Raw genomic sequence first — 10,000 nt, forward strand, 5'->3', positions numbered from 1 at the left:
GCAATCCATCAGACACTACATGGACTACAGTTCACTTGAAATCAAGTCACATGACTTTGACACAGGTATTGTTCATTGGGGCATTCCAGTCACTACAGTATGTTTGTTTTAACTTGCACTTCATGTCACTTGTGGTTGAGTTTTTTTTTTTGTTTTTTTTTTTGTTAATGTTCAGCTCTAGCACCCCAGCTAAGACTTTTTCTTCATAAGACTGACTTAAACCTGTCCCTCCCCCCTCCCTCTTTTCCTTCTTCTTCACCAGAAATGAGTCGCCAGACCGCCACCGCGCTGCCCACAGGAACCTCCAAGTGCCCCCCCTCCCAGCGCGTGCCCACCCTGTCAGGCACCACCGCCTCCAACAGTGACCTGGCCAGCCTGTTCGAGTGCCCTGTCTGCTTTGACTATGTTTTGCCCCCCATCCTGCAGTGCCAGTCGGGACACCTGGTACGTACGCGGCCCCGCCCGGGGAGCAGCCGAGGAAACGCCAAGATCCCTCAGCTGCACACTGTACCATTTTTAACTGTCACCCATGAGCATTGACAGCTGCGTGAGAGTGTGTGTGTGTGAGTGTGTGGGGGGAGGGGTTAATTATAATATCAGAAAAACACCCAACCCTACTTCCTGTTGTGACTCATCTGTGCGAACAGTGCACAGTGAAGGGCAACACTAAATATAGGGTAGAGAGGAAGGGGGTGTGACGTAACAGTGGTCAGGAGTTAGACGTCAAGCCATAATAATGATGTAAAACTTCATTAATCCCCCAAAGGTTTGTTTGTCCCCCTCCGCGGGGACATGGGAGTGTAAGGTCAGCTGCAGAATAACTTCCCTGCAGCCGGTAGGGATTCAGTGTCTTGGTCGAGGATGCCTCAGCAGGACAGATGCCAGCGAACACAAGCCAAGGTCCTCCGCTTGAAACACTTTTTCTTCTCAGCCGCACGGCCTGAAGTCACTCTGAGGAGAAAGTCACTCCTAAACGCCTGAAAAGAGTCAGAAAAGTGTGGTGGTGCTGCTGAGGAAGGGGCAATATGAGCAAAATCCAATATGATACCTTTGACCAAATACCTCGGTATTGATTTTATAGGGATGATTATGAAAAATCGCCTGTGTAAAAATAAACAATCAGTGATACGGATATGATGACCAAGCAGCTAGAGGCAAATATTGGAAAAGTCTATTTGCATCCCTTTATCCCCTCGTATGACCCCTGGACATTTTTGTCCATTTTCAAAATTCAAAACCCCCTCACAGACAATCACCATCCTCACCAGAGTTGATTTTTGGTGAGGGGGTGAAATTTCAAAATCTCAACTTTCAGCACAAAAATCCATTTTTTGACCCTGTAATGCATTTTTAACCTATCTTGAAATCCATGTCAAAAGTGACTTAGTGTAACTCCATATGAGTCACTTCAAAGATTTTGAGGATAATAAGTACAAATAGCAACAATAAAAATTGGATAAATGACAGGTGGACATTTTTGTCCACCAAGGGTCATGGGTGTGATAAAAATGCATTACAGGGTCAAATAATGGATTTTCATGCTGAAAGTTGGGATTTTCAAATTTAACCCAAAATTACCCCCTCTTGCCAAAAATCACCCCCCTGTGACCTTTTGGTGGTCACTTTCTAGAAATGGACATTTTTGTCCACTTGAAGGGTCTGGATGTAACTTTTTTTGAAGGGTCATTCAAGGGTTATTGTATTCAGGCCTTGAAAATAATGAATAGACAGTACCCATCATATTACCATTTCCAAAATCCCAGACGATATCGGGTCTCACATTGTAATATTGCAATAAAATTTAAAACTCCCCCATCTTTTGTCCTGCGTTTACGCCTGGAGCATAGTATCAGTGTTCCTTTTTTTTATGAAATGGCTGTCTTCACCAGAGCTTACACAGTTTGCATCATGAAGCGTCCGGCTGAAGCTTCATAACTCTCAAGTCCTACTCTGAAGGAGCATTTTCCACTCCTGGTCATAAGTTTAGCGATCACCAAGTATCAGTCTGAGACGCTGAGAAACTACAAGCCCAGCCAGCCGTGCTGCCTGATGTTAGGGAAAACCCGGAGCACCTTTTTAAAAACCTCAACAGATTATGAAAATACTTGATATACTTTGTTTGTTTGTTTTTTTGATTGAAATGTCACTGCTTTTTAACATGGGATATTGAGTTGAATTAGTCAAGCTTGTCTCTTTGCAGCCGAACCAAACGCATCACACCCAGCAAACACACTGTGGAAATGCCCCCCCCTCTGATGGACATTGTCCTCTACCTATTTCCTGTATTTATTTATTTATTTTTCTCCCTCTCAGTTTTCATTGGCTGTTGACGGGAAACATTCACATCCAAGTCGAGTGTACACTACTCAATATAATAATATCTCAGTTCCGCTCCCAAACATCAGACACGCCTGATGTAATTGTAGTGGCTCGGTGAGATTAGATGGCAAGAGAAGGGGGTGGGATGAGCCGTCGCTCAGACTGGCTCAGGCTCAGCCCAGTTATGAATCCTGGCTGAAATTGGGGTAATCGTGTAACCCAATTTATTGCAAACCTCTTCTATCTTGATCTGACTTTGTCACAGTTTCTCCCACCACAGAATGAAAATATTGGTATTTAAAGAGCCTGTAATATAAAACGTGATTTCTCCGTTCTCCTCACTCAGGTATGCTCCAACTGCCGGCCTAAGCTCACCTGCTGCCCCACCTGCCGAGGGCCCCTGGGCTCCATCAGGAACCTGGCCATGGAGAAGGTGGCCAACTCCGTCCTCTTCCCCTGCAAGTACGCCTCGTCGGGCTGCGAGGTCACCCTGCCCCACACCGACAAGGCGGAGCACGAGGAGCTGTGCGAGTTCCGGCCGTACTCGTGCCCCTGCCCCGGCGCCTCCTGCAAGTGGCAGGGCTCCCTGGACGCCGTCATGCCCCACCTGATGCACCAGCACAAGTCCATCACCACGCTGCAGGTCAGCCATCTGCCCGTTTCCTTCACTTCCATCTGTGAAAGCAGGTTTTTAGTAAAGAGCAGCGGCGACGGGGGCTGGATGGATCGATTCTGAAACCCCCGTGTGAGGAAATGAAACGGTTACAAGACGCAGCAAAACAAAACAAAACCTAAATATATCCTGTTTCAGACGTCACTGGTTATGTGGAATTGATTGCCTGATTAGTCAAACAGGAATTGAAAATCGGGGCTGGTAAGACTAAAGAAGCAAATTGACTCGCTTTGGTCTCTGCTGACTTGTCATGAGAGAGTCGTTTTTGACATTTGACTGATGAAATGATCAGTCAGTTAATTGAAAATACAAACGGTCGATCAATCCACATTGGAAACGGTTTGTTGCAGCCCTGCTGACCATTAGAAAGAATGGATATTTGAATGTTCAAGCCTTGTTGAATATTGGCTTGCTCCTCTGGTCCTGCTCCGCTCTGCAGGGCGCAGACAGAAACAGGACAGAAAAAAAAAAGACACCACTAAAAATATAAACCACATTCCATATTGAATGATTACAAAAATGGAAATGTCCGGCCCCTTTACATGCTCCGTCTGTTGCCATCGAGTCGACCATAATGAGACACAGGCTGCGTCGGCTCAGCTCACTGCGGCCGTCTCAGACTTCTTTTTTTTTTTTTTCACTATTTCCTAGACTAATGTCGTATCTTGTACCCATATGTGGCTAATCAGTGATTAATTCCAGATGACAGGTTTTGATCATGTAAAGCCTAAATGTGCTCTCCCCCTTTCTGCCCCCAGCTGCTCCTCAGAAAGCAGAAACGCCGACATGTTTGCTCTTACAGAAACAGCAGCATTAGCTTCGTCTGCAGACCTGCCCCTGCGCTATTTCTGCTTTCCATTTGTCATTGTTTCTAAGAAAGTGCAAACCTGTTTCGACATAATTATAACTCTTATTAAAACGAAAGCCGACACAGCCGCCCCTTCACCAGCACTCAGACACTCCCCTGTCATTCTCTCTTTTTTACCAGAGGCAACTATTGTAAAATGACGCTAAATGCTCTGTAATTTTCTGCTGAAATAATGCAATGTATTCATTTTCAAATTCAGATAGGCCGCCTCTGCGGGAAGCAAATGGGCTGAGATGTTTAAGTTCACATTAAGTATAGAAAGACGTGGTTTCTGTGTCAATCTGACGTCCCCGATGCCAGTATTGGTGCTCAAAATATCCAAATAGCTCCCGGTTCTGCATCCAAGCCCTAAAAGCGTCGGTTGTGTGTGGTTGTGGCTTTTAAAGAAACTTGCACTGGTGTGACGTGTCCGTCTGTGCGCAGGGGGAGGACATCGTGTTCCTGGCCACCGACATCAACCTGCCGGGCGCCGTCGACTGGGTGATGATGCAGTCGTGCTTCGGCTTCCACTTCATGCTGGTGCTGGAGAAGCAGGAGAAGTACGACGGCCACCAGCAGTTCTTCGCCATCGTGCAGCTCATCGGGACGCGCAAGCAGGCCGAGAACTTCGCCTACCGCCTGGAGCTGAACGGCCACCGGCGCCGGCTGACCTGGGAGGCCACGCCGCGCTCCATCCACGAGGGCATCGCCACGGCCATCATGAACAGCGACTGCCTGGTGTTCGACACGTCCATCGCGCAGCTGTTCGCCGAGAACGGCAACCTGGGCATCAACGTCACCATCTCCATGTGCTAAGACCTTTAGGAAAGGGGGGTTCAGAAGTCGCAGGTTGTTTAGTGGGAGGGGGGGGTATTTTTGGGGGTGAAATCGAAGCGTGACCCCCGCAGCGCCCCCTCTCTTCCACACCCCCACACCCCTTGAGATGGACTGACTCGAGGTCGAACTGGACTGTCTGATTGGGCAGCCGTGGGGGCCCAGGGGGGACGGATGGATGGATGGATGGATGGATTGATGGATGGATGGATGAGTTGGATGGATGGACACAACGTGGACGTTAATTGTGTAGTGATGGTTATAGACTTATACACACACATATGAATATATATGTGAGACTGTCGTGCACGCACACGCTGTCTCTCCCTCTCTTGGTCACACACACACACACACACAAACAAACTAAAGAACCTGGTTCAGTCAAACTCTCGTCTCTCGCTCTCGGTCACCATGGCTCTCTCCAAATTGACTTCGCCACTCTCCCGGCTCCCCGCCCCCCGCTCACTCCACCCCTTCTTCCTCGCTTCATTTTATTTTATTTTATTTTATTTTTTTATGTCTTTTATTTTAGTGTGCCTCTCTCTCTCTCTCTCTCTCTGGATGTTTCGGTCTCCCTCCCTCCCTCCCTCCGTCACTCTCGGCTCTCCGGCTCGTCACCACTCTGACAGAGAGAGGAAGAAAGAAAAAAAAAAGAAAAAGACTCGAGTCCTGTTTCAGCTCCAGGTAGCGAGCCAGCTGCTTAGCGCTCCCCACCTCCAGCCCCCCTCCCTGCGCATTTTTACCCATCATGCCTCCTGGATGGAGCGGTTCACGGCCAGCGGTGCAGCTGGAGTCTGTGACCACAGATCCACCAGCCGCTCTCTGCCGGTCTCGCTGATGTGCTGGACCTCCGTCTCTGCCGTCTGCCGGTGACTGCAGGGCCGCGGCTGTCCGTTTCTGACCAAGCTGGACTGTGATTGGCCGTCTGTGTCTGCGTCAGACTGGAACCCAGAGCTGCAGCTGCTTGTCTGTATCCAGAGTTATTTATTGCAGGACTGTGGGTGTGTTTCTCCGGCGGGCTCAGCTGTCGGCGGCTGGGACTGGAACCCACAGCCACAGCCGGCAGCGGGCCGCACACGTCTGGAGCCGAGCGCCTGCAGGATGGGATTCAGATGGCGGGTGTGTGTGTGTGTGTGTGTGTGTGTGTCTGCGTCCGGGACTGGAACCTGAAACACGAATTTAGCCGACGCCGGCTCATCGCTCGCCCATCACGGCCCGGCCAAGCGAGGCCAAGGAGCGCACGCCACATGCTCTCAAAATAGTTGACTGTCATTGATTGTTATTAGAACAGGCCGTGCTCTCGTACTGTATGGATTTATGATTTATGATTTTTGATTTAACACACACACACACACACACACACACACATGCATACACACTTTGTGCTTACATGGTCCAGCCGGGAGGAGCAGGCGACGCGGTGCGGGGGGGATTCAGGATGGTGTGTGTCAGTGTATGTTGACCGAGGACGGGAGGGATCTGTATACTTCTTTTTTTGTTGTTGTTGTTTCTTCTTCTTTTTTTTTTTTTTTTTTTTTTTTTAGAAAGAGGAAAGAAAAGAAAAAAAACTGCAAATTCATTTGAGTCAAAGTTCAAAATTCCTTGTTTTGAAAGTTATTGTTTAAAGTCCACCCAACCAGGAATGAGGGACAGTTTCTACCGTTACAACGTTGCTATTATTATTATTATTATTATTATTAATATTATTATTATTGTTATTGAGATTATCATAATTATCATTTTTGTAATAACTTTTAAAAACACAAATGAAAAAGGCAGTTGTAAAACTCGTGGCTAAATTTCAGTGTTTGTAGTTAAAAGCAAATTGTGTCGTTCTTCCGAAGGTTGTTTTCTGAGTTGGATTGTTTTTTCTCTCGTTGTCCATCTGTCTTTTCTGTCCTTCTGTTTGTGGGGCAAGTCTGTTTTTAATTTGATTTTTTTTTTCTTATTTTTTTTTGTTTTGTTTTGTTTCGTTTCGTTTGTCTGTGAGGAGGCGGGGAGGTCAAGCCAATCAGCTCTCCCTGCTCTTCATGTGGAGTCTCAGTAATGTTGCTGCTCTCCCTCAGCTCCTTGACTTATTGTTGTTTTTTTTTTTTTTTTTTTTTTCTGTTTTAATTTGTCATTAAATAAATCTATCTTTTTCATACCCGGTGCCACTTCTCCTTTGCTTTCATTTTTTTTTTAGGTGTCGGACCTCGGCCAGCGCAAGATTTTCCGAGCCCGTGTGGATTATTTAGGAAGCCCGAGTGCCGGTTTGTCTGCCTGTGTTGTCTTATCTCTGAGGAAGAAACGCTTTCCTTTATTTGTCCAGGGAGGAAAATGCTGTGAGCTTTTCAGCCGCAGATCAGCGCCGCAGCGGGTCGGGGGTTCAGTGTCCTGCTTAAAGGGATACTTCACTTCATACTGCGTGATATTTCCCTCAGGTACTCACCGTGTGCTGCCTTCAGTCCCGGACGAAGAAGGTTTTTTCTCGCAAGCCTTCATGGTGAGTTTCCAGAAACGCCAGCCAGCTCTGACGCAATGGAAAAAAAAAAAAAAAAACGGCTTCGTGTTTTTACAGCAGCGTTTTACGATATCTAAAGTCCAGTTCTAAAGAGCTCAAACTGCTGTGTAATCAAAGTCTGTGATATCTGTAGGCTCAGGACTTCCCAAACACACATTTTCACTAAAATGTTCCAAAGACTGCTTCCGGAAAACCCTCATGTTTGGTGTCCTTACACCAGCGTGTGTGCTTCACTTTTGCTTTGGAAAAAAAAAAAAAAAAAAAAAAAAACGCCTTGGACTTCTTCATCGGACAGCTCTGCTCAGGCGGAGCTCACTGATTGGCTGAATCATCACACCAGCGTTTTCCAAAAGCCACTGAAAAAACACTGAAACGACCAGAAATCCATCAGCAACCGGAGGAACCAGCAGCATCTCTACGCTGCTCTCCTCCTTCAAAATAAACTCCTCGGTGGAAATCTCCCCGCTCAGCTGATCGCTGCAGCTTTCAGCTCAAACCCGTCGCATCTTTCATCATGTGCAGTATGAACCGACCTGTGACGTCCTCATGCAGTGACCTCACATGACCTCTGCCTCGTGTGAAACGGCGTCTTAAACAGTGACATGAATTAAACTTTGAACCGATAAAACCTTCACAAATCTATAAACGCCCTCTCTCATCCGCCTGTCCCTTCAAATTAAAGTGCTCCTGGTATCCTGTTGGTTGGCGCTCTGTCCCGCCCAAACGTCCTGTTTCAGCAGGAAATGCGTCAGATGAGGAAAATAAGAGCCCGTGTCATGGGGGTCTGTGACGACTCCACACTCCAACATCAGACCAGAGGTTCGCTGTAAACATGAAAAAGATGCTTCCTCAAGTTCCTCAGTGTGTTCATGGCCTTAGGAGGTTGAAGAGGTTGTTTGGGACCGGAAAGTCACCGGTTCAAATCCCAGCCAGGAGACGTTTGGAAGTTTGGAAGGCCCAGCAGGTCTGAGGGTCCGGACATCAACACTGCTGATGCCCATGTTAAAGCCTCAATCACAAACCGTACAGACGACATGAGCGTCTTACTCACCTGAGACGGGGGAAAAATATCCACGAACATGTTTGAGAAAAAAATAGGCAGAATTTCTGACAGCAGAGTGGAATAAGACTTCTCTGAATGTTTCAGATGGAAATGACCAGACTCAAACTAAACTGTTAAATCCACTTAAAACAAACATAACACAGTCAAACCATCAATTAAAGAAAAAAAAAAAAAGTATTTTTGTAGTATTATACTGTATTATTATACTGTAGTTTTCTCCTCCTCCTTACCCTGTTGCACAATACCTAAAACAATTTGTATTTTCATTAATTGCTCAGATTGTCAAGGATAATTACCTTTATAAGAAATAAACATATTTAGAAATGAGTTTTTTAAAAAAAAAAAAAAAAAGTATTGTGTATGCATAAATATTTGCATTAATCCTACAAAACTTCACCATGACAAATACAGAAATTAGAAATTGTGCAAAAAAAAAACAAAAAAACAAAAGTGAATCTATATAAACCATAAATGCACAGGGATATTGTTCTGTTGCTGTCTCTGCACTGTTGCACTGAGAGCAACAGAAAATAGACATTTTAACAGAAAAAAAGTTTTAAAAATACATTCAAAAAGTAAATAGAATTCACTTGATCATCTTCATCTTCCATGTGAGACAAAATGTCTCAGTTCTGAACTTAAATCTGTCGAATAAAACATTTGAACGCAAACTTCCCACATGATATTTTTTCCCCCTCTTAACCATGTTTTAATTATTACCACAGTGGCACCGAGTGAGGACTGCCTCAAAATTAATTTCCGCTTAATTTCCTGTTACATTTTCACCTTTTAAGAGGAGTGACGAAGCCTCCCTGCCCTTGATGTGCGACTATTAAAAAAAAAAAAAAAAAAAGTGCCACATTTGAGAAGGAAAGCAGTCAGATTTCCCGTTTCCTCCTCAGCGAGCCGCGGCGCTGTCCTGTCCTCCGCCGCCGGCCTCCGCGCTCGCTGTGAAGTAGGTCTGCGATGTAGGCCAGCCTGCTGGGTCACAGCGGCTCGGCACAGGAATAGTCTCCCTGCTGCTGAGGCTGAGCGGGGGGGGCGAGGAGGGAGGGGGGGGGCAGGCCTTTTGTTCTGACACACACTGAGCACACATCATATCTGTACGCCGCCGTTCCCCCAGAGCCTGCACTTCACGTTAAAGTCAGAGCTGCTGTCTCAAAACTCACAGCTGTTTGTTTGTGTTCCTCCTTTGTTTGTTTATGAAGGTACGGTGGCCCTGAGAGCTCAACACACGGTGAAAAACACCGGCAGGTAGGGCTGGGACGATGCGTTTATCTCCTGGTGCAGCACTATCACAATATATATATTGAGATTCGATACTATGATTTATTGTGATTTTTGTTCTTTGAATCCTCCTCTAGTTTGTGGCTGTAAAGTTTGATGAGGCTGTGATTCTCCTAGAGGTCACTAGAGGTCATTTTCTCCAGCGACGTCCAGTTTGACAAAAGTCTCTGGCTGCAGTGAAATGGCTGCTATGGGGGCCAACATCATCACACAGGAATCAAATGTGGCTCATTGAATCCTCAAGAGTCTCAGAGTCTCCAAGACTGTTTAGGCCCCAGTCTGCACACACACACCATTTTACAACAGGCCACAAGAACACATGTGGACTGCAGGCTTTGGGGCCCAAACTGCATGGGATTAGCAGAAGGTGGGCATGGAAGAAGGTGGGAGAACCCATTTTCATTCAGAGAGCTGGAGGTCAGAGGTCAAGGGACCCCACTGAAAACAGACATGGCAAAATTTAGTCTAACTTTG

At 46.3% G+C, this 10,000-nt stretch overlaps 1 protein-coding gene across 2 annotated transcripts in view; it reads left to right on the forward strand.

The window, feature by feature from the left end:
- Positions 1-6,824, forward strand: part of siah1 (siah E3 ubiquitin protein ligase 1) — a 35,704-nt gene extending 28,880 nt beyond the window's left edge. The window contains exons 3-6 of one of the 2 annotated variants that reach the window (XM_030053568.1): positions 13-65; positions 263-444; positions 2,666-2,962; positions 4,284-6,824. In XM_030053568.1, the coding sequence (XP_029909428.1) occupies positions 20-65; positions 263-444; positions 2,666-2,962; positions 4,284-4,655 (897 nt within the window). In that variant the 5' untranslated portion in view covers positions 13-19 and the 3' untranslated portion in view covers positions 4,656-6,824. The remainder of the gene's footprint in view (positions 1-12; positions 66-262; positions 445-2,665; positions 2,963-4,283) is intronic. The other variant, XM_030053569.1, reaches the window with a different exon arrangement.
- Positions 6,825-10,000: the final 3,176 nt, after the last annotated feature.

The sequence above is a fragment of the Myripristis murdjan genome, chromosome 6 (genome assembly GCF_902150065.1).
Source record: "Myripristis murdjan chromosome 6, fMyrMur1.1, whole genome shotgun sequence".
Taxonomy (NCBI): domain Eukaryota; kingdom Metazoa; phylum Chordata; class Actinopteri; order Holocentriformes; family Holocentridae; genus Myripristis; species Myripristis murdjan.